Source organism: Scyliorhinus torazame, chromosome 10 (assembly GCF_047496885.1).
Source record: "Scyliorhinus torazame isolate Kashiwa2021f chromosome 10, sScyTor2.1, whole genome shotgun sequence".
NCBI lineage: Eukaryota > Metazoa > Chordata > Chondrichthyes > Carcharhiniformes > Scyliorhinidae > Scyliorhinus > Scyliorhinus torazame.
The window spans coordinates 179,170,041-179,196,772 of NC_092716.1; the positions used below are offsets into that span (position 1 = coordinate 179,170,041).

General features: G+C 44.2%; 1 protein-coding gene across 2 annotated transcripts in view; it reads left to right on the forward strand.

Moving 5' to 3' along the window:
• LOC140384381 (cleavage and polyadenylation specificity factor subunit 6-like) overlaps positions 1-24,312 on the forward strand; it is a 69,545-nt gene extending 45,233 nt beyond the window's left edge. For both annotated transcript variants that reach the window (XM_072466031.1, XM_072466030.1), the window contains exons 5-9: positions 9,833-10,367; positions 16,751-16,866; positions 18,069-18,222; positions 19,500-19,690; positions 21,824-24,312. In XM_072466031.1, coding sequence (XP_072322132.1) covers positions 9,833-10,367; positions 16,751-16,866; positions 18,069-18,222; positions 19,500-19,689 — 995 coding nt within the window. In that variant the 3' untranslated portion in view covers position 19,690; positions 21,824-24,312. The remainder of the gene's footprint in view (positions 1-9,832; positions 10,368-16,750; positions 16,867-18,068; positions 18,223-19,499; positions 19,691-21,823) is intronic.
• Positions 24,313-26,732: the final 2,420 nt, after the last annotated feature.

Sequence of the window (26,732 nt, forward strand, 5' to 3'; positions counted from 1 at the left end):
CTTGTTCCTCTCCGCCAGAAATTACAGTCTGGGCCTTGGAGTATCGCCGGTCCACCTCCAGTATGGAGTCAACTAGCTGTTGCCTAGCCACCCTCTCCTCCCTGTCTCTTCATGCTTTAAAAGCGATAATTTCTCCCTTGATCACAGCCTTTAGTGCCTCCCAGAATGTGGAGGGTGAGACCTCCCCATTCTGGTTGTTAGTTGTATACTTGCCTATGGCCTGTGATATTGCCGGGGCTGTTTAGCACAGGGCTAAATCACTGGCTTTGAAAGCAGACCAAGGCAGGCCAGCAGCACGGTTCCATTCCTGTAACAGCCTCCCCGAACAGGTGCCGGAATGTGGCGACTAGGGGCTTTTCACAGTAACTTCATTTGAAGCCTACTTGTGACAATAAGCGATTTTCATTTCATTTAATATTTTCTCACGAAAAGCCTTAGCCACTAGTGCAGTGTCCAACCTCCATGAGGGGCATTGGGCACTGCCCGTCTCCAACCTCACATCCATGTAGTGTGGAGCGTGGTCGGAGATTCCGATCGCGGAGTATTCCGCCCTAACCATCCCTGGAAGCACCGATTTCCCTACTATAAAGAAGTCGATCCGGGAATAGACGTTGTGCACTTGGGAGAAGAACGAGAACTCCTCCTCCCCTTGGTGGGTGAAACGCCATGCGTCCACCGCCCCCATCTGCTCCATAAAAAGGCCAAGTTCTTTTGCCATGTTGGAGGTCTTTCCTGTTTTGGGGTTCGACCTGTCCGTCTGTGGGTCCTGTACACAGTTAAAGTCTCCTCCCATGATCAGTCAGTGCGTATCTATGTTGGGGATTTCCACCATGGTCTTCTTCCCAGTTGGGAGCTTACACGTTAACGAGGACTACTGGTCCCCCGTCTTAGGACACCGCTGACCAGGATGTACCGTCCCCCTGGGTCCGTTACTGTCTTTGTCGTCGTGAACATCGTCCTTTTATTAATTAAAATGGTTACCCCCCCCCCCCCCCCCCCTTCTCCGGGCCCTCGTCCCGTAGCAGGAATGAAAGGTCTGTCCCACCCAGTCCTTCCTTACCCGCAGTCAGCCCTTAGGTGCGTCTCTTGGAGAAAGACTATCTCGGCTTTCATATTTCTCGGGTGGGTGAAGACTCTGGATCTTTTCACTGGGCCGTTAAGTCCTCTTACGTTCCAGATGACTATCTTGATGGAGGGATTTTGTCCTCCTGTTCCTGTGGGATTATTCGCTTGGTGGACGTGTCCCTGCACTCCGGGATTTCCCTTTGTTAGGGGGGCTGTCCAAAATGGCCGAGGTCACCGTTTTCCCCATGTGGTCGGTCCTCTGCGCTCCGGGGTTTCCCTGGGCATCCACCATGGCCGGCAACTGAGCGTCCGTTACGTGGATACGCCCCTACACTCCCGGGTCTCCCTTTGCTCAAGGACACTTCTAGGTGGTGGTTTACAGTGTCATTATGTTCCAAGCCGCCATGTATGGCCTGTTGTAGCCAGTCTACCATTTTCCATCTGTCTTTGCCTATTTCTTTCTTACGGTGCCCTTCTCCCCGCCCCCCCTTCCATAGCCTGCTTCCCCCTTTTTCTGCTTGCCTCCCCGTTATCTGCACACACACCCGCTAGGTGCTTAGCCCCTTGCCGAGGGGGCCCCGCGGCCTCTTTCTTTCTCATGAGTCTCGATGCTAGCTACCCTGCTAGTGTGGTGGCTCCCCTCCCGGAAGTTACTTCCCTCGCCCGCTCTCGCTCTACCGTCTTACCCTGTACTTGTTTGAACGCAGCTCATCCTTCCCTCTTTCGCTACCTTCGTTTTTCAGAACGAGGCCACGCTCTCCCGCGTAAAGCGGTCTCTGGTGGTGATTTGGCGTTGGCTGTACAGGTTGTGTGGCGGGGTAGCTCTTTTCTTCCCCGCCTCCATGTTAGAACATTGCAGCGTTACAGTCTCGATCTGCGGGCTCCTCATCGTTTCCCCCGTTGCCACTTTTCCAACTCTGCGATGAACTTGACCGCCTCCGCAGAGACTGTAAAAAAGCGTTCTTTGCCTTGGAATGTGACCCAGAGTTTGGCTAGGTGCAGCATTCCAAATCTTACACTGCTCTTGTACAGCGCGGCCTTTGCTTTGTTGAATTTGGCCCGGCGCTTGGCCAGGTCAACGCCACTGCCCTGGTATATCCGGATCTTATGTCCTTCCCAGCTGCAGTTTTTGGATTGTCTGGCCCAGCGCAGGATTCGCTCCCGGTCTTGGTACCGGTGCATTTTCGCAATAATCACCCTTGGCTGGTCCCCGGCTTTGGGCTTTGGTCGGAGCTACCTGTGTAATCTATCTATTTCTGGTGGGTTGGGGAAGGTCTCCCTTCCCACCAGGTTGCCCAGCATTTGGGCCACATAATCTGTGGGGTCCCTACCTTCGATCCCCTCCGGTAGGCCCACGATTCGCAAGTTCTGCCGCCTCAGCCGATTGTCTTAGTCTTCAACCTTTCCTTTCAGGCTGTCTTGTGTCGCGACCAGCCTCGCCATCTCTTTTTCTAGGACCAGGATCCAGTCACTCTGATCCGTTGTGGCCCTTTCCAGGTCTGTGATCGTCGCCTCCTGGGCCAGTTGCACGTGTGCCAGAACTTCGGCTACCGCGCCTTTCCCCGCCGCGGAATATTCGACTTTGTCTTGTCTCTGTGCTCCCTCAATGCACTTGAGAGGAATGTCCTCCAGCCATCCCCTGGTAAGGAAGGACTTGGTGCGCGGCTGGTCAGGCCTTTTCGCTCCTGCGAAGTTTGGATTTCGCCTCCTCGTGCGCCGGTTGGCTCGTCCGTCCGTTGCTGATCCAGGCTCTTCCCACTCCTGGTTTCCGTTTGACCCCTGGATTAGCTTTTGCCTGGCATCCTTTTTTTCCCTCCTTTTTTGCTCCCTGTTCTGCTAATGTCATGGGGATGAATTGTTCAGTTTCTCGGTGTTTTTCAGGTGAAAAGTGCCTATTTGGCAGGTTCGCGGGAGGGGAGCCATCTGATAGCCTACTTCTCAGCACGTCCTCATCACTGGATGTCCTCAGACATGGATTGTTTTTCCAAAACTCTTTTGAACCTAACAGCCTACCTTCACAGCAAAGTCCTTTGTTTTGTCAGCTTTCCCTGCCCTTCATCGAAGTGTTGACTCTCTTTGAGACTGCCCTCGAGTACCTCTTCTTGTGAGAATCTTTATGGTGAGTATCAGGAGGTTTTTCCACTGTGTAGGCTCCACCGTGGGACCTGAATCTATTCTCACTGGAAATTCATGCAGATGTGAACACATGCTTATTCACTGTCCAAATGGGGGTCACTGGATAGTAAGTAGTCAGTAGCAGAAATCCCTGAGCCCAGCCCTGCCACACTGCCCCCTTTTTAATCCAATGGCACTAACATTAATTGTATTGACCGTACACATGCCTTGCCTGAGCTTTACTAAATCAGTGCAGACCAAGAATTAAGCAAGAGGCTTTTTGGTCTATATTGTTTTGTACAATTTTGAGTAGTGTCTTCTCCCACAATGCACTAAGGGAGCCCTACAAAACATGAGATTCTTTTTGTTATGCTGTGATGGAAAGAAGAATAAACAGCTGATTACTCTTTTATTTCTGCTAACTTCATTTTGATAGTTGGGTTTGGGGGAAGGGGGTATTAAGTACACGTAGCTTTTTTTTTAAATTGTTTATATGACTAGATGGTTTCTTTGGTTTAGTTTACAACAGAACTTGAGATTACAGTAAAGCTTTACTTCCTAGTTCAATTAACTGGGGTGACAGACCTATTGCAATGGAAGAGCTATTTGTTTTAAGTATAAATCTGAACCCTTGGTTATGCATGCCTGCAATTGTGGTAACTATTTCCTCCCACTGAAAAAAATCAGCTGCAGGAAATGGCTGAATTGAAGAAACAAGATGTTTGGAAAATTTGCTGTTGTTTTCAAGCTAGGCTCAACGTCCATGTTGAGCAGGTGGTTGACAAAGTCTGAAAGGTTCATCAGTTCATCAAGCCTCCTAATAACATTGAATCCCCGTAAGCGATTGTTATATCGTGCTAAACAGCCTTTCACTGAGAGGTTCAAAAGTTTTACACAAAAAGCCTTGACTCCCCTCCATAATTATGCTTCTGTTTTCGTGAATGGGGGTGGGGTTAAATTGTGGAGAAGCACACAATAGTAAGATAGGAAATAAAATTGGCAGAATAATAATATGTTAGCACATTTTGAATAGTTTTACAGTGCTTTTTTCCATCTTGTAATTTTAAACTTAATTTACTGAACTATAGATTGAGTGAGAAACTTGATTATTATGAGATGGTGGGAGAGGGTAGCATTGTGCTGTACATCAGTGTTTAAATCAGAAGTTGATGTAAGTGAAGATTTTATTTTCTCCTTTGCCACCCCTCTCCCCTTTATTCAATGATCTTCTGTCCTGGTTCACACTTTTTAAATCAAAATTAGTCACAATGATGTGCCAAGAGCAGGCTGACAATAAACCTACCACCATTGTTTATTCTTCCGATTGTGACAGCAGTAGGAGTGAAACTGTGAATTAGGGGATATGAAACCCATGCTTCAAAACCTCCATTCCTTGTATGCTTCATCGGTGGCAAAACTGTTTCACTTTGGAATTTTCCTAAATCCCTTTACAGTTTATCTCTCCTGCTGCTTCCATCCCACCTTTGAAAACTTTTTTTTAAACAAAAAAATCTTACAACGTTTAACTGAGCTTTTAGTCTTCTCTCACATCTGTCTTGGTGTCAGTAAATTTGCAATCATAGTAACTTCAATGTCACATGGTCTCAATCTACAATTATCGCAGCATTATTAACTGTAAATTGTTGAACATTAATACATTATGTAGTCTAAGTAGAAGTGTTAGATTGAATGAAATCAGGAATAGGGCAGTAAACATTGCAACATGAGAAAATGGGTAACTCATTCTCCCTCTTTTCTGACTCTTGTGCTGTTTGAAATGGGCTGAATTTTTGTAGGACATTTTAGCAACAGGAAAAGATCATCAATGAATGATCCCATTTCATCCTCTCTATTTTATAACACTTCCCTGTTAGATTTTCTGTACAAGTTCCACAGCGTACAATTAGTTAGAGGAGCAGTCTCTAGGTGGAGCACCCATGTACGATGCAAAAGTCTAATAGAACCGTTCTTAATGTAGTGATGTGATGCTGCTTACCCCAAAGTGTTAGCGAGCAAGTTCAATCCCACAAACTCCCATACATATGACTTGGCCCAATTTTGACAATGTAATGATTCAGGGTGTCCATTCCCACAGGAGAGTATCATCTAGCAGTGGTCTCTCCTGGTATCAATGGTACTAGACTGCCTACATCCTTCACTATGACATAGAGGTTTGTGACTTGGAGGGATCAGCAGGATGGAGTTAAACACTTTTTGTCAGTCTCAACTCTGCAGCTTACAGTCTGAAATCTTGCTGAGTATTCATACTTAGTTGCATACATGAAACTCTTTTATAAATATTAAGGGTTCGGCAGTAAGAAGTAAGTCGTGATTCAGCTTTTTTTAAAGATTGCTTTATTATGAAGTGTCACGTTTTCATAAACTTTATACTCTAAAACGTTACTACTTTTGTTGTATTGAATGTTTTTGTGGCTTATGATCTTAGAATCTAACATCTGGAATGAGAAAAGAACATTTAACCCACTAGGCTTGGCCTCTTCAGTGTCCTTTTATGATTATTCTGCCACCACCACCTACCGATTCTGTACATTAAGGAGCACTAAGTTTCTTCTACTTACTAAAATCTTCCAACACTGCTTCTCAACAGACATGAATGTAGACATGAATTAACTTATCTGCAGTTTGATCTACATGTCTTCTATGCTGTGTTATGGACATTTTCTAATCTTTAACTTTTATTTAATGTCATTATAAATTGAGCTTTTACTTTTTTATAAATTTAGGGTACCCAATTCCTTTTTTCCAATTTAGCGTGGCCAATCTACCTACGCTGCACATCTTTAGGTTGTGGGGGTGAGACCCATGCAGACATGGGGAGAATGTGCAAACTCCACATGGACAGTGGCCCAGGATCGAACCCGGGTCCTCGGCTCTGTGAGGCAGCAGCGCTAAGCACTGCACCACTGTGCCGCCCATAAATTGAGCTATGACTTAACACTATTTTAGTGCCTATTATAAAATACATCTGGGGAAACTGTCTCACTGCCTTTTCCTGTTAAGTAAGCTGTGTAGATGCACAGCTATGCAACAATCTTCAATGTACCATGCAGTGCAATAAGTAGGTTGCTCAGAGAAACATTAGAGGGAACATTAGTAGCTAATAGATGTTTTAAGCCTAGCAGCTCAATATTGATGGCAAAGAGTAAAACGTTTATATATGAATCAAATCTCTTCTGATTGATTCAATTTCTCCAGCATTTGCACGTCACATACTAGCTCTCCTTAGACCCTTGGGTGGATTCTCTGCCCCGCTGCGCCACATTTCTGTCTCGACCAGCCGGCAGGATTCTCCGTTATGCCGGCTGGTCAATGAGGTTTCCCATTGTGGGGCAGCCCCATGCCATTGGGAAACCCCCGGGCGTCGTCAAAACGGAGCATCCCGCCGGTGGAGAATCCTGCCCCCCTATCTTTCTGCCTAAGCTTTTGTTCACCTATCCTAATAGATCCTTATGTGAGTTGATATCAAATTTTGTCAGAAAATGCTCTTTTGAGGCACAGTGGGACTTCTCAACTATCTTAAAGGTGTTAAATAAGTGCAAGTTGTTGTTGCATTGTGTGAAACCCAGGCCTTCTGTGATGCACTGTCCCCATAATGCTAGGGTAAGGCCCTAGAATTTTACCCTCATATGCTTATTCAAAAAATATGCCGTTGTATAAATATTTTAAATGAAAACGTAAAATATTTTTCAGCTCTTGCAGTAGTAATTTCCCACCCATTGCAGCAGCCATTTCAGTCTTTTATCAGCCAGGGCTTCTGCTCCACTAAAAGTATACATGCTGATAATGCTTTATGAACAATGATGGCAGTTTGGTAAAGAAGCTTAGATTGACAGTTGCAACATCTGAACTCTCGTTGAGAGGTCAACAGTGATGAGGTGGGCAGCTCGGTGACGCAGTGGTTAGCACTGTAGTCTCATGGCGCCGAGGTCTCAGGTTCGATCCCGGTTCTGGGTCACTGTCCGTGTGGAGTTTGCACATTCTCCCCATGTTTGCGTGGGTTTCACCCCCTCAGCACAAAGATGTGCAGGCTAGGTAGATTGGCCACGCTAAATTGCCCCTTCATTGGAAAAAATGAATTGGGTACTCTAAATTTATTTTTTTTAAACAGTGATGAGGTAAAAATAAAATAATATTTTACTTCTTTCCTTGCAACATAACTAGCTGGTCAAGATTAACTTTCTTAAAGATTGGTGCATTCTTTCTTGGTTGGTCCTGAATGCTAATCTCCAGGCTTTTCTTTAATGGATGTTAGCAAAGTTGCTCTCTGATGCCTCATCTGAGATAAAATGTTGGTCATGCTTGGTCAAGTCATTGAATGTATGCTATGAGAATTGACCTTTCTATCTCCTTGGAGGTTGGGGAAGGAGAAATTACATTGACTGTTCACTTTCCTCCGAAGTCATTTTGTTAATAGTTGAGTTTAGAAGTTTCTCAAATGGTCACACTTGTCTAAAAGTGAAGGGCAGTTATAGCTGTGATAGGAATGGGGACAAATTGGGGTTTAACTCTTGAGTCATTGCACAGTAGCCCATCCTAAATTACTTGACCAGGACCTCAAGACTGGAATTACTTAACTTCCTCATTTAATATTCTGGTGAATCTGTGCTACAGGACTGTATGACCTTTTGAAGGTGCAGTACCCAGAACTGTACAAGGTACTCCAGATGTGGCCTAACCAGGCCTTTGTATGTCTGCAGCAAAACTTCCTGTCCTTTATATAATAATCCTCAAGATATAAAGGCTGACTTTCCATTAGCCATTTGCATTATTTTTTGTTTCTGACTACTACAATTTAGGGTGCACACTGGACATCCACTGTTCCTAGCTTTTCACCATTTCAAAAATACTCCGATCTGTCCATTTATGGTCCAAAGTGGAAAATCTCATACTTAGCTGCATTGAAATCCATCTGCCATGTTTTTTCTCCACTCAGTCAGATCAATATCTCTGTCATTTTATGCTCTCATTTATAGTGCTTACTATACCACCTACATTTGTGTCATCAGCAAACCTGGATATGTGGATCTCTTTTATGTTATCAAAATCATTAATACATTTAGTCAATAGTTGAGGCCCCAACACAGATTCTGTGGAATATCGCTTGGCACTTCCTTCCAATTTCAAGACATTAGCAATATCTCTTCTCCTATCTTCTGCCACTGAATCAATCTCTTAACCAGGTCAATAATTTGCCTTCAATTTCATGACTTTTAAGTTGAGCTAAAAGTCTCTTAAGTGGAACCTTTTTGAATGCCTCTTGATTTCATCTAAGCTACAGCCATATAGATATTCCCCTACATATTACTTCTGTTACTTCCTCATTAAGTTCATTAGACTTGACCAATCATTACAAATCCATGTTTGGCCCTCTAAACGGCTCAAATGTCTTTGTGTAAAGTCACTTTATCCTTAATTATAGATTCTCTCCATTCTTGTTACACATTGTACTTCATACGTAATCACACTTAGCACTTCCCATTTTGGACAGTGTCTCATTACAGTTCAATGTTGAAGTAACAGAGCAGTCAAAGGTTCTTACTCATGTACTCCTATACTATGAATTATTGATTATCAGCTTCACTGCTTTATTGTAACTGAGCAAGTAAGATTTTCTTTTATTGCATGGATTTTTGCTTGTGTTTTGTGTGATGTATTCTCACATGTTAATTTTCCATGAAAACTGAAAACCTTGCTGATTTGTTAATAAAACAAGTAGAAAGCAGGTTCCCTTGCGTCTAACTGGTACAACAATACATAAATTCAGGCGGTGGAAATAAGGATGAGTGCACATTCCAACATTTTCTATTGTATCAATGGATTTTTTTTCCAATCCTGGTGGAAATGTATTCTGGAGTCAAGACATGGAGAAACAAAAACAACTCTTCAACCACACTTATAGGATGAAATTCATCTGTATGGAAGAAAACAAAATAATGCTTTGAACATAGCTTTGAATTGAAGTGATTTTGTTTGTTGGTAATTAATTACAGAGAAAGGGCAGCACAGTGGCGCAGTGGTTAGCACTGCTGCCTCACGGCGCCGAGGTCCCAGGTTCGATCCCGGCTCTGGGTCACTGTCCGTGTGGAGTTTGCACATTCTCCCCGTGTTTACGTGAGTTTCACCCCACAACCCAAAAATGGGCAGGCTAGGCAGATTGGCCACGCTAAATTCCCCCTTAATTGGAAAAAATGAATTGGGTACTTTAAATTTATTCTCCCATTTTTCATTCTGTAAAATTTCACTCTTCAAGGTTTTTTATTGGGAAAATAGGAACAGAGGCTTAATTTATATTCTTCCACCTTGTGACTTGAGCTTGCACCTAGCCATGACTGAGGTGATGGATGTCTCTTCAGCCTGCAAGTTAAAATTTGAGTGTTTGGGAAATCTGTACCCCGATCTTAAGAGTTAACAGTATGAGATGTACCCTATAATCTGTACAATGTACTTAAATTTGGCACCAAGTCTCAGACCATGAAGGAAAGCAGTCGTTGGGTCAGCAGGCAGTGTTATTTGAAAATAGAATATTCTTATTTTCTAATATGTGAATGGCTTTACTTTTGGGAGCGTATTTACCAAATTGGTACTTGTTCATAACTTAACTGCTAACATTGTTCTGTCAATGTTTCCACAGGACAGAACCCTCAGAGGAGCCAATCACATGACTCGATGAATTCTCCAGACCACCGAGATTCCCCTTTGCCACGGAGAGGGCCATCACCAGCTGAAAATGCAGTAGCACCTCCCAGGAGGGATAAGTTACCACCTTCCTTTCAGATGCCTGGTCGGCCACCATATGGTGAAATTCCACATGGAATTCCTCCTCCAGGTCTTCTGCCTCCTCCAATGTCACTTGCTTTCAACTCTGGATACGGACCACCACTTCAGGTGCAGCCAGGGCCACTGCCCCCACCAGGTGCATTCTTAGCCCGACCTGGTCCTCCAGGATCTATTGTACCTCCATTGCCACCAGGACTCCCTCCCCACTTGGCCGTGCCACCTCCTGGTGCTATTCCACCTGCACCTCACATTAACCCAGCTTTCTTTATACCCCCAAATGCCGGCTTGCCTCCACCAGTTGATAATAGAGGACTTCCACCGCCGCCAACGGATATTTATGGCAGACCGTCACCATCTCTGTACAATAGAGAGGAATTCAAACGTGGAAGGTAAAATTGTGCATTATTAAGATCAGTCCAGCTGAACTACATTTCTTTACATTTTCAGCTACTTTTCCAGCTCAATTAGTAAACAGATAGTACTGAACTTTTTGGAAAAAGAAAAACAAAGTTTATATTCTCTTCATCGCTGTTTTACTTAATCATTACAACTACGATTAAATGGAATGATCAGCAAGTGTTCTGATTTCTGTCCAGTGACATTTATTGGGCTGTTTGGATGTTGGGTGAGGACAATATTGGGTTTGTGACTCAATGTCAACTCTGGGGAGTGAGTTGCAAGACTAATTTTGGGGATTGATGAAATTTATATATAACAAGCAGGCCTTATTGCCTAACAAAGGAACCGGGCAGGCTAGCATCTGAACTTCAAAATTATGTGCCAAATTCCCAATTACATGTGACCGATACCACAGGAGATTAGCTAATGTATTTTAAGACATGTTCTTCCCACTACAGGCTTCACTGCCTAATTGTGCATGCTGCAGTTTACAAGTTGTACACAGTGTGTGAAAAGGACAAAACTCTCCAAGGATTATTCACTATCTGCTCCAAAATGAATCCAATTGATGTCAGTGAATACTGGTTATAGAAATCCCGTTGCGTAGATACTGAGGGCAGTAAGGGAGGAAATTGTGGAGGTACTGGTTGTAATCTTTTAATCCTCCTTAGATACAGGAGTGGTCCCAGAAGACTGAACAATGGCTAATACTACACCTTTGTTCAAAACAGGGTGTAAAGATAAGCCCAAAAATGACAGGCCAGTCAGTTTAACCTCGGTGATGAGAGACCTTTTAGAAATTATAATTTGGGACAAAATTATCAGCCACTAGGACAAATGGGGATTAAATAATGAAAACTAGCACAGATTTGTTAAAGACAAATCATGTTTAACTAACTTTATTGAGTTATTCGATGAGCTAACAAATGGTTAATGAGGGTAATGTAGTTGATGTGATGTATATGCTCTTCCAAAAGGTGGTTGATAAAGTGCTATATAATGGACTTGCCAGCAAATTTGAAGCCTATGGGATAAAAATGACAGTAGCAGCATGAAGTTGGCTGAGTGATAGGAGAAAGTTATGGCGAACAGTTTTTACGTCCTGGGAAAAGGTATACAGTGGTCAGAACGAAGACTACTGCTTTTCTTAATATGTTAATGATCTAACCTGGAGTGCACAGGGCACAATTTCAATATATGCTGATTACACAAAACTTGGAAATATTATGAACTGTGATAAACTTCTTCAAGAGGACACAGACAGACTGGTGGAATGGGTGGACAAGCGACAGATGGAATTTAATGCAGTCAAATGTGAAATGATTAATTTTGACAGGAAAAATTACAAATATAAAATAAAAAGTACAATGCTAAAGAGGGTGCAGGAGCAGAGGGACCTAGGAATATCTGTGCACAATTCATTGAAGATGGCAGGACTGTCTTTGAAAGCTGTTAATAAGGCTTATCGGATCCTGGACATTATGGGCGGGATTCTCCGAAATGGAGGCAGAGTGGCCGCGCCGTCGCGAAAGCCGTTGCGTTTCACGACGGCACGAATCAGGCGCGGGCACTACCGATTCTGGCCCCCACAGGGGGCCAGCATGGCGCTGGAGCGGTTCACGCCGTTCGGGGGTTCAGGGGCTGGCCGCGACACAAAATAGGGCCGGGGCTGGAGAGGCCAGCCCGCCGATCGGTGGGCCCGATCGCGGGCCAGACCCCATCGGATGGCCCCCCCCGGTGAAGGAGCCCCGCCCCCGACCCTGCACGCAGAGTTCACGCCGGCTGCGAGCAGGTGTGGACGGTGCCGCGCGGCCACTCAGCCCATCAAGGCCGGAGAATCGGTGGGCCGGCCACGGACAGCGTCCCGCAACCGGCGCCGTGCTGGCGCAAATGGCGTCGATTCTCCGCTCCTCAGAGAATCGCGTCGGGGCCGCGTGGCGTGGTTGCGTCGATTCTCCGGCCCGGCGCGGGGCTTGGAGAATCACGCCCAATATTTTTCAAAATAAATTTAGAGTACCCAATTTTTTTTTCCCAATAGAGCAATTTAGCACGGCCAATCCACCTAACCTGCATCTTTGGGTTTAGGGGGTGAAACCCACGCAGACACACAGACAGTGACCCAGGGCCGGGATCGAACCTGGGTCCTCAGCGCGGTAGGCAGCAGTGCTAACCACTGCACCACCGTGCTGCGCCTGGATTCTGGACTTTATAAACAGAGGCATAGATTACAAAAGCAAGGAAGTTATAGACAGTCAGGAGGTCTTGTGCTGCCGAACCTTTTATTTTATTACTAGGCTGCTAATGCAGAGAAGGTGTTGGGATGGTATGGAGACTCGGGGTCTACCTGATTGCAAATGGAGTTGGGTCATGTAGGGGGTGCAGTTTGAGTGCACTGGTGGCGGTTTCTCTTCCGTTCGCACCGGCAAAGTACTCATCAAACCCGGTGGCTGTCTCCATTTAAAAAATATGGAGGCAACTCCATCAACATTTTAAACTGAGGTTAGTATCAAGGCTGTCCTCCATTTGTGCTCAACCACCTCTTTGAGCCGGCGAGGTTAGATGCCACATTTGGAGTGTGGAAGGAGAAGGGACTGGATAGATTATGTGATCTATTTCTGGAGGGGCAGTTTGCCAGCCTGGAGGAATTGAAAGTGAAGTTTGGGTTCTCAGGCCCGGATTCGTTTAGGTACCTTCAGATACAAAATTTTGTTATAGACGAACGTTCCCAGTATTCCTAGAAGTGTCACCATCCTCCTTAATAGAGAGGATGAGAGGATCCTTTCATGCGCGGGATCAGAAGAGGGAAGTACGCCCGGTACATAAGGGCAGATTCTGGCAGAGGTCTCGGTGGAGGGGGTGATAGCCAAGTGGAAGGAGGAGCTTGGACCTGAATGGGAGGATGAGGTGTGGAGTGAGGCCCTTCGCAGGGTGAACGTTAGGTCCTTGTGTACGAAGCTGAGCTTGATCCAGCTTAAGGTAGTGTTTGGGCGCACCTGACCAGAGCTAGCATGAGTCGCTTCTTTGCTGAGGTTGAGGATTGGTGCGAGCGCTGTTCGAGGGGCCAGCTAAACACACGCACGTGTTGGTTCTGTCCCAAATTGGTGGGAATTTGGCTCTCCCTGGCAATTCTGAACACCGAGTTGGAACCCTGTCCCTTAGTAGCCATATTTGGGATTATCGGACTTGCCAGAGCTGTGGACTGGAGCGGGGGCAGATATTCATGCCTTCGCCTCACTGATTGCTTAGAGGTGAGTCCTGTTAATGGAGGTTGGCAACTCCACCCAGTGTCTCGGCTTGGCTAGGTGACTTAATGGAGTTTCGACAACTGGAGATGGTCAAATACACAGTGAGGGGGTCAATTGAAGGGTTCTACCGGAGATGGCGGCCGTTTATCGTCTACTTCAAAGTGTTGGTCACTGTTATCTGCTGGGGGGGAGGGGGGGGGGGAGAGGGGCCTTGTTCTTACCATGTTGGGGTGTCCTTTTTTTGTCGGGGGTGTTATGTAATTTAGCTTGTTTCTTTTACTGTTATACTGCTGTTTTTTCTATTTTTGTACTTTCTAAACTGTAAAAGGGTATTAAAAATACTTTAAAAAAAACAAAAGCAAGGAAGTTAATATGAACCTTTATAAAACTCTGGTTTGGCCTCAACTGGAGCATTGTGTCCAATTCTAGGCACTGCACTTTAGGAACAGTGTCAAGGCTTTAGAAATAGCACAGAAAACAGGGGTTGATCACCTTGGAGGACAGAAGGCTGAGAGGAGGTGATAGAGGTGAACAAAATCATGAGTGGTCTAGATGGAGAGAAACTGTTCCCATTGGCAAAAGAGTCGATGACCAGAGACCTAAGGTGATTGGCAAAGGGACTAATGGTGATATGAGGCAATACTTTTTTATGCAACAAGGGTTAGGACCTGGAATTTCTCATAACTTCGCTTGTGCACTTCAGTGGATACATGTTTTAATGTTTCCATTAAATAGAAACAATGTTCTGTGTAATGTAATGCTCTGTTATTAAGAGAGAACCAGAGATTCCCGCTGCTTCCGGCACGTGGGATTCAGGACAGGGTTATTTCGGGTGTATGGGTTGGAGAAGGCAAGGTTTCGGCGATTTACCAGGAGCTGAAGGAAGAGGAGGAGGCCTCGGTGGAGGAGTTAAAGGGCAAGTGGGAGGAGGAGCTTGGGGAGGAGATCGATGAGGGTCGGTGGGCTGATGCCCTCAGTAGGGTTAATTCTTCCTCCTCTTGCGCCAGGCTCAGCCTAATACAGTTCAAAGTTACTCACAGAGCGCATATGACAGGGGCGAGGTTGAGTAGGTTCTTTGGTGTGGAGGACACACGTGGGAGGTGCTCGGGGAGACCAGCAAATCACGTCCATATGTTCTGGTCGTGCCCGGCGCTGGATGGGTTTTAAGGGGTGTTGCGAGGACTATGTCCAAGGTGGTGAACGCCCGGGTCAAGCCGAGCTGGGAATTGGCATTATTTGGGGTATCGGACAAGCCGGGAGTGCAGGAGGTGAAAGAGGCCGGTATTCTGGTAGCCCGGCAGAGGATTTTGCTACTATGGAAAGATGCGAAGCCCCCTAGTGTGGAAGCTTGGATCAATGACATGGCAGGGTTCATCAAGCTGGAGAGGATAAAGTTTGCCTTGCGAGGGTCTGTGCAAGGGTTCTCCAGGCGGTGGCAACTGTTCCTAGACTATCTCGTGGAGCGTTAGGAGGAGGTCAGCAGCAGCCCAGGAGAGGGGGGGGGGTTTCCTTATGGGGTGGCGTTTGGGTGAAGGTGGTTTTTTTTCCCCTATTTTGTGCTTTTAAATGTTATATGGGGGGGTTATTGTACATGAGGGAAATCCAATGTATAATCTCTTAATTGTTGTGTTTTTGCTTCTTTTTTTCTTGTGGGGGGGTGGGTTTTGTTGAAAATTTGTTGGAAAATTTGAATAAATATATATATATTTTTTAAAAGGGAGAACCAGAGATAATTTGGCTTGCCCCTTTCAGGCTGAATTAGCTTATTGCTGTAAATAGGCACATGCTGGGATCATATTTGCTCTTAGACACATTTTGAAGTCAATTCGAGGCCATTTTTGTACTGGGGGAGTTTATCTGAAACAGGAATTTGGTGACTTTCTTTTTCTCTCGTACTTTTGTCAATGTGATGCTTAGAGAGGGAGGGGCCTGTCTCAAGATATACATGAACTAATCTCCTTTGATATTGTTAACATGTGATCATAGAATTTACAGTGCAGTAGGAGGCCATCGGCCCATCGAGTCTGCACCGGCCCTTACAAAGAGCGCCCTACTGAAGCCCACATATCTACTCTATCCCCGGAACCCAGTAACCCCCACTTAACATTTTTTGGACACCAAGGGCAATTTATCATAGCCAATCCACCTAACCCGCACATCTTTGGACTGTGGGAGGAAACCGGAGCACCCGGAGGAAACCCACGCTGACACGTGGAGAACGTGCAGACTCCGCACAGACAGTGAACCAGCCGGGAATCGAACCTGGGACTGTGAAGCAACTGTGCTAACCACTATGCTACCGTGCTGCCCGTGGTCTGGGATTGTACATTTTTGTGATAGTTTCAATACTGACCTGCCCTGTCACGTGAGAAAATGGTCTAAATAGGCATCTCATGGTTAATTTGTTGATTATGTTGTTCAAAGTTTCTTGAGATTGACAGTTGTTTGACTTCTCTGCTTAGGGACAGTTAAGGGTATCTCAAGTTCAGAAAACCTAGGATAAAATGGACTTTCTGTGTGTGTATGTTTTTAAGGTTGCTCAGTTATTGACAGACAAACTGGACAACAAATCAAGGAATGTTACAGCACAAATAGGTTATTTGGCCAACAAGCTCTATGCTGCATTATAGATTGAAGAGAATCAGGTCCAAGCCTGCAATTCCTTAAAACAACTGTCATACAACTGTGAAGTCCAAATGTTCTGCAAGGATTGGAGATTTAAACAACAGGACCAATACATTTATCAAATATTTTAATCGGATGCTTTCATTTGCAGTATGGAGGCTGGGACAATCTTCCCTCCATTATCCTCACTTTCTTTTGCTGGAGGGCAAAAAGAGAGGGATCATCCAATATCATCCAGGTTAACACCTCAAAGCCAGTGAGACAAGCTAGGAATGGAGGCCCATAGGCATGTGGAGCGCTGATCCAGCCAAGTGATTTTTAAAAAAAAAATTGAAGAGCCAGGCCAGTTCATTGATGGCCTCGTATTCATTTTCTGTCCATGTATAAGTCAAACTTTGAGTTATCACCTTATGGATGTGACGTTTGCGCAGCATAATGTCTGAAGTGATTGCAATTTTATTTTAATTTATATGCCAACAATGAGATACCTTCTTTCCCTGCAGAGATCCTGACCCCAGTAGTCCTCCTCTGAATGAAGCAGAGTTTGAAGAGATGATGAACAAGAACCGAGCAATATCTAGCAGTGCCATCTCCAAAGCTGTGGCTGGAGCCAGCACAGGTTTGTGATTCAGTAGGTGTGGTAAACCACTGTTACTTTATTGTATATATTGTTTGTTGTCTCTGCTGGCTCCGCCTGTGGCTCCTCCCCTCAGGTTCTGTATAAAGGTGGCCGACCTCTGGCCCTGCCCCAGTTCGGGATCAGTTGCCAGCAGGTTCTCGTTTAGTTTAATAAAGCCATAGTTTTGTTCTACAACTCGTCTTTGTATAATTGATGGCACATCAGTAGGTGCAGGCTTTTCCACCCAATTCCAATGCGCTGATAGCTATCAAACTGTTATACTAAAATTCAGTTCCGAGCAAACTCTACTGTCCCTGCCTCTGTCACATGCAAGGCATGGGAATTTCCAGAACTCCCAAGCGCATTGTGACGATCCTTGATTTCAACACTGAGGATGTGAAGAGAAGGCAGCGTGTGTATGATGATATATCTGGAGCTTAGGAGGAACATTACTGTTAAATATTACTGTTACAGAGTGTCACTTTGAGTACAGAGTGTTCTTATAAGCCTTCTCCTATGTAATTATTTTGCCGGCGTCTGTTGAGTGTTCTGAGCATGTGTGGGCTTAGGTGGGCTTTTCAGTCTTTTTTATACATTCATGGGACATGGGCGTCGCTGGCTGGGCCAGCATTTATTGCCCATTCCTGAGGGCATTTAAGAGTCAACCATAATCCTATGGATCTAGACTCACATCTAGGCCAGACCAGGTAAGGACGACAGATTTCCTTCCCTAAAGGACATTTATGAACCAGATGGATTTTTACAATTGACAATGGTCATCATTAGACTTTTAATTCCAGATTTTTATTGAATTGAAATATTACCATCTGTCATTGTGGGATTCGAGAAACATTGAATGAGGATGGTCTGTGTTCTAATTAATTCATATATATCTCAGATTACTGACAAATCTTGCTGTTCTGATTTACAATTTAACCATCAATAAAGCAACAATACAAAGAATAGCCCTTTCAAACTTCCAGAATGGCAGCCAAATATAAAGATATCAGGAAATAAAATATGCGCACAAATAAGACAACTATCTGGGCTTTGTGGTTACACTGCCAGTTCTGTAGCCACATCTGACTCATCTACTGCAATTTAGATTCCTCCAGGATAATGCTTTAGATGTAATAATTTGTGCACTGGTGTAGTGGTTTGAAGTGGGATCAGTTTTTTACTATTTGTGTTATGTTATGCAGGTGACTATGGGAATGCAATTGAGACGTTGCTTACGGCCATTGCCCTGATTCGACAGTCTAAAGTCGCAGCAGATGACCGCTGCAAGGTTCTGGTCAGCTCCCTACAGGACTGCCTCCATGGGATTGAATCAAAGTCATATGGATCAGGATCCAGGTAAGCAGATAATGAGCGTCAGCTCAATTGGCTTAGTTGAAACTGCTGTCACTTGTCCATGTGAGCAAATTATTCTTGTGTGATACCACCAATATGGGAAGGACAATTGCAGCTATCCTTGTTCAGCAAAACACAACAATTTAGAGAGTTATAGGGTAATTTGATTAAAGATTTCAAGATATTAAGGAAAGCACAGGCTCAGAGGCTAAATGGCCTACTCCTGTTCCTATGTTCCCTATATAAATTATTACGTCACAAGCTAATATTGGCAATGTTATTGGGTGGTATTTAAGACAAACGACTAACCTACAAGGTGTCAGCTGGAGAACCGATTGAGCCCCACGTTGCCTCTTTTCAGGAAGGCCTGCCTCTCAAGCACATAAGTAGCCAGCAGCAAGCCAATCCCTTGGATAGAAATCCTGCACCCCAAGAGTTGCCGGCCAGTCAGAGTCCAGCAGCTATGCATTACAGGCAGCCCCGTGGGAGCGGTGGACACAAACCGGCAGCCTGGTATTGATGAGGAACCCAGGCCCTCGAGGTGAGGGTGAGGTGTGAGTTTGAGGAGGGGGATGAGGGGTGTCAGCAGCAAGGATAGATCAGGGTTGTCTCTCAGTAGGGTCCTTCCAGCATGGCAAATCCCCCACCCACCGCTGGTTGAACACATGTGGAAGTGGGATGAGGCAGGACCGGAAGGCTGTCCACAAGCCTTCCCACCCTAGACTTAAACAGGGTAAAGGCAGGAAGTAGACTGGTCCCCAACCACAACCCTCACACCCAATTAAATGTTAAATGCCCCTGCCTCCAAACTCACCTGGGGGGATTAAATTCTGCTAAATGCCTCCTAGTGAATTAAGCTGAATACGGGCCAGCAATGAAACTTGGAATAACATGTTCTACAGAACTCAGTTGCTTATGTTTGGGGGAGCTGCAAGAATGAGCTGCGGATGCTCAGTTGTTGAGCAGCATCAATAGATTTTTGGACTCTTAAGGGAATCCGGGAATATGGAAATCATGCAGGAGTGGAGCTGAGGCTGAGCATCAGTCATGATCATTAGAAATGGCGGAGCAGACTTGAAGGGCCATGTGCTCCTGCTGCTATTTTGTATGTCCTTCTAATGTCTTGCTCACCATGTTGGTCTCCATGGTAAAAATCGAGGCAAAGTAATTATTTAATATTTCTCCTTTAAGTGATCAACATCTTTGCTTGAAGGGACATTGAAACATGCATCCTGAATAGAAGTTGCAGAAATTATTTGATTGTTTGATTCCATTTATAGAAAGAGAGATCGATCACGAGACCGAGAGTACAGCCGTTCTCACGACAGAAGCCGGAGGCACAGGGAGCGCTCTCACAGTGAGGATCGGCATGAAGATAATTATCGTGAGCGAAGCAGAGAACGAGATCGCCATAGAGACCGGGACCGTGACCGGGAAAGAGATCGGGAGAGAGAATATAGACACCGCTAAGGTACGCTTGGAAAGCAAAGCTTGCTTTTAAAAATTGCATCATTATAATTGCCTTATTACATTTCAATGTTGAAAGCACTTCTCCCAATGAATTACTGCAAGCAATGTGGGGAATCTTGGGGCCAAATCTTTAGGCTCCATTAGGGTGGGCAGGGAGGTGGACAAGCAGTAAAAATAGTATCGCCAACTGGAGTGCCAGTTCCCCAGCTCTATTCCATTCCTGGACAATTTACCCAGAAGATGAGGGGCAGCACGGTAGCACAAGTGGATAGCACTGTGACTTCACACCGTCAGGGTCCCAGTTTCAATTCCCCACTGGGTCACTGTCTGTGCGGAGTCTGCACGTTCTCCCCGTGTCTGCGTGGGTTTCCTCTGGGTGCTCCGGTTTCCTCCCACAGTCCAAAGACATGCAGGTTAGGTGGATTGGCCATGCTAAATTGCCCTTCATGTCTAAAAAGGTTGGAGGGGTTATTGGGTTACGGGAATAGGGTGGCAGTGAGGGCTTAAGTGGGTTGATGCAGACTCAATGGGCCAAATGACCTCCTTCTGCACTGTATATTCTATGAGATGGTAGGTAAGTCAATTCACATCTTTAATCTTCACTTAAGCCAATTGTCAGAGGCCAGCTGGGATTTTCCACTGTGTCTCCAGGTCCACAGGTGACAGGGGATAGTGAAGCTGCTTGGAGATGGCTCCACCCTGTGGCAAACTAGGGATTGGGGGGGGGGGGGCAGCACTCCAGGCTAGCTCAGGAGCCCTCCATGTATGTCTGGGTTCAGCTGCAACTGCAGGCTGTCCTATGGTGTGACTCCTCCACCCACATCATCACACACTGATGGCCTGGCTGCTTGATCTGTTTTTTATGTTGAATTTTAATAAATTGGAGAGTGGGCACCTCCATTTTGATGCACTCACTCCCTAATTTAGCTGCGATGGCATCTTGCAGCTGCTTCTGAGATAGGGGGCCTCCCGGTGGCTATCCATTTTCGAGAACAGACCCGCTGTCCTTTAATGGACAGCTTGCTCATCCCCTGGCTATTAATTGGCCAAGTCTGGGGAAATCACAGATGAGTCAATATTCTCCGTTCGGGGACATAAAGTGCAAGTTTCTGACCCACATTTGATCCTGATGGCAAGGTCCTGAAGCCCGCAGGGAAAATATTGCCCTTGTTATGTGGGCAAAAAGTAACCTCTTTATCAGTAGTATCCCATAAAGAGCAGTGATGTGATGGTATTGAATGAGAGTAAAATTTTGGCCACTTCCTGACTTCTTCAAAGATATATGGAATCTTGAACATCCATTCTTAGGAGTGAACTAAACTTTGGTCCAATGCCATTTCTGAGAAATGTACCTCTGAAATTGTAATGCTTCCTGCGTCCCCCATGGAAAGCAATTCTGGATTATGAACTCAAATTGTTTAGATAAATGTGAGTTGGCCTTCCAGCTGTGTACTCCATTACATTTATATAAGAAATTATTTAAAATGTATACCAGTTAGATTATGTACCAGGAAAGTGAAATGATGATTATATGTTTGTACACGGTAAGCACAGGTCTATGAGCCTGCAGCCTTAAAATACCAATAGCTGGGAGAAGGTCGTGGAATGGATCTTTATAAAAATGAGTCTGAACATTTGAAAATTAAATGACAGCTTATGTTTGCTATTCAGAACAGCAACATGGACACCACAGTTGACCTCTGTAGCCCCCACAATGGGGAGCAGCAAAATCATCTAATTTTCATGTTCCTGGTCACAATTCAATGACCCATTGTGGGGAAAGTGCAAATACATGGACATCAGGTGAAGTCAGAATTGGGCTCAGTTGTGACTTCCTCCTCCAATGAAAAAGCGCCAGACATTAACTGTTTGGGCTTATACTTGTGGAATGATTAGTTGGGCAACAGACCAGCGGTACTGATGCCTGTGAAACTGCAGTCCAACAAGAGTCGGTGCCTTCACAAGCAGAGACGATTGGCGGGGAGGGGAATAGAAGTTGACTGTAGGGAGAGTATGGCTATAAATATGGTTGATTTCACTGTTGTAGCCCGGATATCTAAAGCTCTTATCTAGGTAAATTAATGTGCATTATTCTCTCTCTCCCCCTCTTCCTCTCCAACCCTTCAATCTGCAGAGAACAATTTACATCTTTGTACAGATCCTGGATCAGGAGAAAAACTAAAAAAAAAATCAGGAAGACATTTTGAAATGAGTGAAGAAAGGAGCTGAATTCTTGGGGAGAGATGTGTGCACACCATGGGCTGTAAAAAGTGAAGTGTTAGTACGCACAGAGCTGCAACTTGAAGAATTTTTCCAGTTGGTAGTGGCGTTCTGAAACATAAACCTGCTATTATGTCGAACATGTTTTTGTTCAACAATTATATATTAAACATTTTTTTACATCCTCTGTTTCTTTAAAAGTTGCTGGCTGGGAAGATCTTTTTATTATAAGGTGCAGATGACTGGGAGAGAGTCTTTAGTAGTAGGCCGTATGTTTGACTGGTTGTAGTAACTGTCCGTGCCAATCTTTTCATTGCCTACTGAGGGCATCGGCCTGAACCCTAATGTCTATTGCCAGTTGAGAATCACTGGTAAAACCTTTAGGGGTAAATGTCATCAGTTGGTTGTATCTTCTTGAATAAAATCCTGTAACTAATTATATTTGTTTTGTTTTCTGTGGATAATATTGGAACATTTCCTTTGGTCACTCAATGTTCCTCGCTAAGTTCTAAGTAAACTGATTTTTGATTTCATTGGAAATAACAGCCAAGGAAAATCTTCCCACACTGCAAATGTATAATGGATAGTGACCATCATCGCTCGCTCCGTCATGGAGTAAATACTTTTTTAATTCTGTTGTATTTGGGTGCAGGAAAACATTTTTTTGTGTGTCTGTGCCATGATCTGCGAATGGTTAGGAGCAGCCTGACGAAGACTCTTTTATTTCCCATGTGTGAGAACAGTGCCCGGTGTTGTCCAGATCATTCTTTGTGCGTCGTAGTGTCAGCTTGGATCACACCCAGTCAGCAGAATGCTTTTTGCTTTGTAATGCTAGAGTTGCAAAAGTGTTTTGGTTGTAAATTTAAAATAGAACAATGAAGTTTTTAAATATCTTTTGAGGTAATACGTTTTGTAGTCAAAACAATGTGAGAGAGACCCCTTCAACTTGTGCCATCTGTAAAATCTCTCATTTGTTGAGTTTTTTTTTAAAAATTGAAATGTGTTAGCTATTTTAGATTTATTTGAGTAACAGAAATGTACTTTACATCCTGCCTCAGTGGGCAGTTTTCCCCAGAGTACACTGAAAATTCACTTAGCTGCTCCAATCCCCTACTACATCAATGAAAGAAAATCTCACGATGTACGATTTTAAAAAATAAATAGTAGCAAGGAGTCATGTTTACGGTGATCCGTTTAACTGATTTGAAATGTGGGCATAAATTGTTAAGAATTACAGGGAACCTGTTTGCAACAGCTTTGCGGAATAAATAATGCAACAGGCAAGCCAAATACCATACACCTCCACCAAGAGAAAAAGTAAGACAAGACATTGAGACTCCTGAACCTCCACATTAATCAGGTATATTACAGCAACACCAGCTGCCGTTTTGCCACTGGGGGATGAGCAATGTTAAAGGGTTAACCAAAGTCCTTTTATTTGTGCACCAAATGTGGTACTTGCCACTAGGGTCCTTATTACAGTCTGAATACAAATTCTGAATGTTAGTGACAACTGGTGGTGGGAAATGAATACAGCAAGCAGGATTTCGCATTTGCTTACTCCTGGCTCCTCTCGTCCCCAGACTAGTGGTTGTGTTGAGTTTGCAAGTATTGCCTGCATATGCCCAGCTTTAAGTGGCATGCTTTCAGCAGCTCTAAGTACATTAAGACTGAACAGCATATTCTGCAATAATGGCTTTAATTGTGACATAATGGAGGTGGCGAGTGATGGGCATTTTGACTGGAGCCTGTGTATTTAGGTGCTTGAATGGAAGTTGCTGTATGGGAACTTAAGCGGTGCAGAAGAAATTATAAAGAGCAATTGAGACTAACTAATTTCTGCATAAATGTTACTGACCAATCAAGTGATTCACTTCAAACTCTAGCTTGATGACATTGTATTGCATGTGCAAAGCCAATGGTGAGAATCTCTTAAGTTTGGCAGTAAGCTCTGCGGACAACTTTCATTTCCTGAAGCAGGCTTTCCCCCTCTTTCAAGTTTTTGATTTAAATATTTTATTTTGGATAGTTTGGAAATGAAAATAACATAACTACTGTGCGATTTGCAGCTGGGTTGGCACCTGCTGGTTTGGTGCAACTACAGTTGGTGCCAACACCCCTGGGGGTAATGGGGGATGGGAGGGTAAAAATGATGGATGAGCTTTAGCATTCTGTGCAGAATTGGAATGTTTCTTCACTTGGGGCAGTTTTCCATTTTTTTTAAATGGAAAAATGTAAATCTTTTTAGTCGTACCAATTTAAGGAAAAAAGGATGATTTGTCAGTGACTTTGTATTGTGCTTGTGCGTTTACTGTGAAATAAAATTGTTTCTTTGTAGCTTGTTACTATGTATATTTTAGTGGCGCAAAATATGCTCCAATGCATTAAAATGTAGATTCCTGATGACTTGCTGTCTTTTTTAAGAACTCCATATACTATACAGAGGAATGCCCTACAGTTGAGATATATTTGCAGAACGTGAACCTAATGCACTGGATTGAGGTCTTGGGTTGGATCGGAGACTGGCAACATTGCCTTGCATTTCTGTGCCATGCACCCTGTTTCACTGGACAGTGTGCTGATAAATCTGATCCTTGCTAAAGCTTGATAGCCCAGTGATTGCAAACACTTAAATTTATTAGTCTGGATTCAGACGTAGCTCAGAGAAAAACATGAAAATGGCTGTAAAGTAGTGTGTAATGGATTAATCTGGCATGGATTAACAAGGTTCAAGATTTGTTCAACCAAGCCATCACAATTTAATAAGGGGTGGTAGGGAGAAAGTAAAGAGGTGAGGGGGTTATTGGGTTTTGGAAATCGAAGTAATGTTAGACTAGGCTTTGGACACAATTACAGGAAATTGAATAAAATCTGGATTGTCCAAGCAAAAATGCAAATCAACCTTTGTTAACATTCAGTTTGTGAGAGACAAAGTTCCCTGTTATTGCAGCCTACGGTTTAGGTTGCATAGTTCTTGACTTGTGACAAAGCACAAAGAGGCATGTTAAGTGCTGTTCTTTGCTTGAATTAAAATAATGCAAGTCAATTCACCCCTCCAATCCTGCTGCTTACCCATTGTGTTCCAGTATTAGTAAGCAGGCGAGCCAGACATCTACAGGAAGAAAGCAGGGTCCTATTTTAAATGTGGAAATTGTGTCCAATTATGTCATCAGGACCAGATCTACAATTTCAAATTGAGGTCTGAAAAGTGGAGGCAGTGTCATCTTCGTTAGGCACACCTGTCAGACATGAATCCTGGGCCAGAAGATAAGTTTTTTAAAAAGTTTTAATTTTAGGCTTCCTTGTGTAGCAGCAGTGTTTTGCTAGACCTTACATGGAACCCTTGCTACCTCCATCCTTTAAAAAAAATTTTTTTAGAGTACCCAATTCATTTTTTTCCAATTAAGGGGCAATTTAGCATGGCCAATCCACCTCCCCTGCACATCTTTGAATTGTGAGGGTGAGACTCACGCAGACATGGGGAGAATGCAAACTCCACACGGACAGTGACTCGGGGCCAGGATCAAACCCGGGTCCTCGGCGCCGTGAGGCAGCGGTGCTAACCACTGTGCCGCCCTTTGCTACCTCCACCCTGATCTTTCACTTCTGCTGGTGGCCCCTTTCCCCTCCCACCCACCCCAATTGTGACCCAAAGGCTTCACACTCCTGACTACTGCTTTTTGTTTCCTCAGACCTCCAGGTGCAATTCTCACCATTGGATAGTTAATCCGACCAGTTGTTGGGAGATATTTTTGCATTTATTTAAATGGGACATTTCCTTTAAGAATATTGGTGCCTCCAAGTCGACACCTGCCACTGATCTTCCCCACATTCTTCTCACCTGCCCAACCCTTGAAATTGAGGTCAGTAAAGGTGGGCTTACAATTTGTACATTGATCAAATGTAAGTCATTTTCTTTTCTGATTCAGGCCTTGTTTACTTCTCTGGGTTAATTCATTTTCAAATTAATTTTGGTCTCACCATTTGGATGGAGTTAAAAATTGTAATGACCATTAAACTAGTAGAATTCCTAACTGCATGGTGTTGCTGTGACAATGGTGCTTCATATTAATGTAAGGAGGAATGATCTCGAGGGAAGCACGATAATTGACTTCAACATGGTTGATTCAGGGAAGAGAAAATCAAACAGGGTTATGAAACTTGCTTATTATCCAGTAACCTACACAGGTGTGAATATCAAATGAGAATAAATTTGAGTCTATGATGCCCATGGTGGTGGAACAGTCTGCTGCCATTCACAATTGAAGCTCTTATATGAAAGAGACTACTTTTGATGAAGCAGAGGAAAGTGACTGGCATGAACTAAATATTTCTGGGAGTAAAATTGTGGGAGTGGAGGTCAGGCCGGACCCAATAGTAGCGATCTTTGGGGTATCGGAAATGCTGGAGCTGATGGAGGGGAAGGGGACCGATGTTGTGATTGCCTGGTGAAGGATCGTGCTGAATTAGATCGGATACACCACTAGGGGGTCTGTATGACTTTCTCCGATTGGAAAAGATCAAATTTGAGTTGAGCGGGTCGTTGGAGGGCTTCGAAACACAGTGGGGGTTGTTCATGACAATGTTTGAGGAACTGTTCATCGTGGTGAGGGTAGGGGGTAGAAAAGGGGGCTTATTGTACAAACTGGACTGAGAGGTTGTAGAGTGTTGTATATGTTAGCGTTTTTACACGTTTGTAATAAAATACATTTTTAAAAAAATATTTCTGGGAGAGAAGAAAGCCAAATAGAATTGGTATTTAATTTCTCAACAAATTAATTAAGTTCGGGTAATGGAAAGACTAAAAATTGAACTTCTGATAG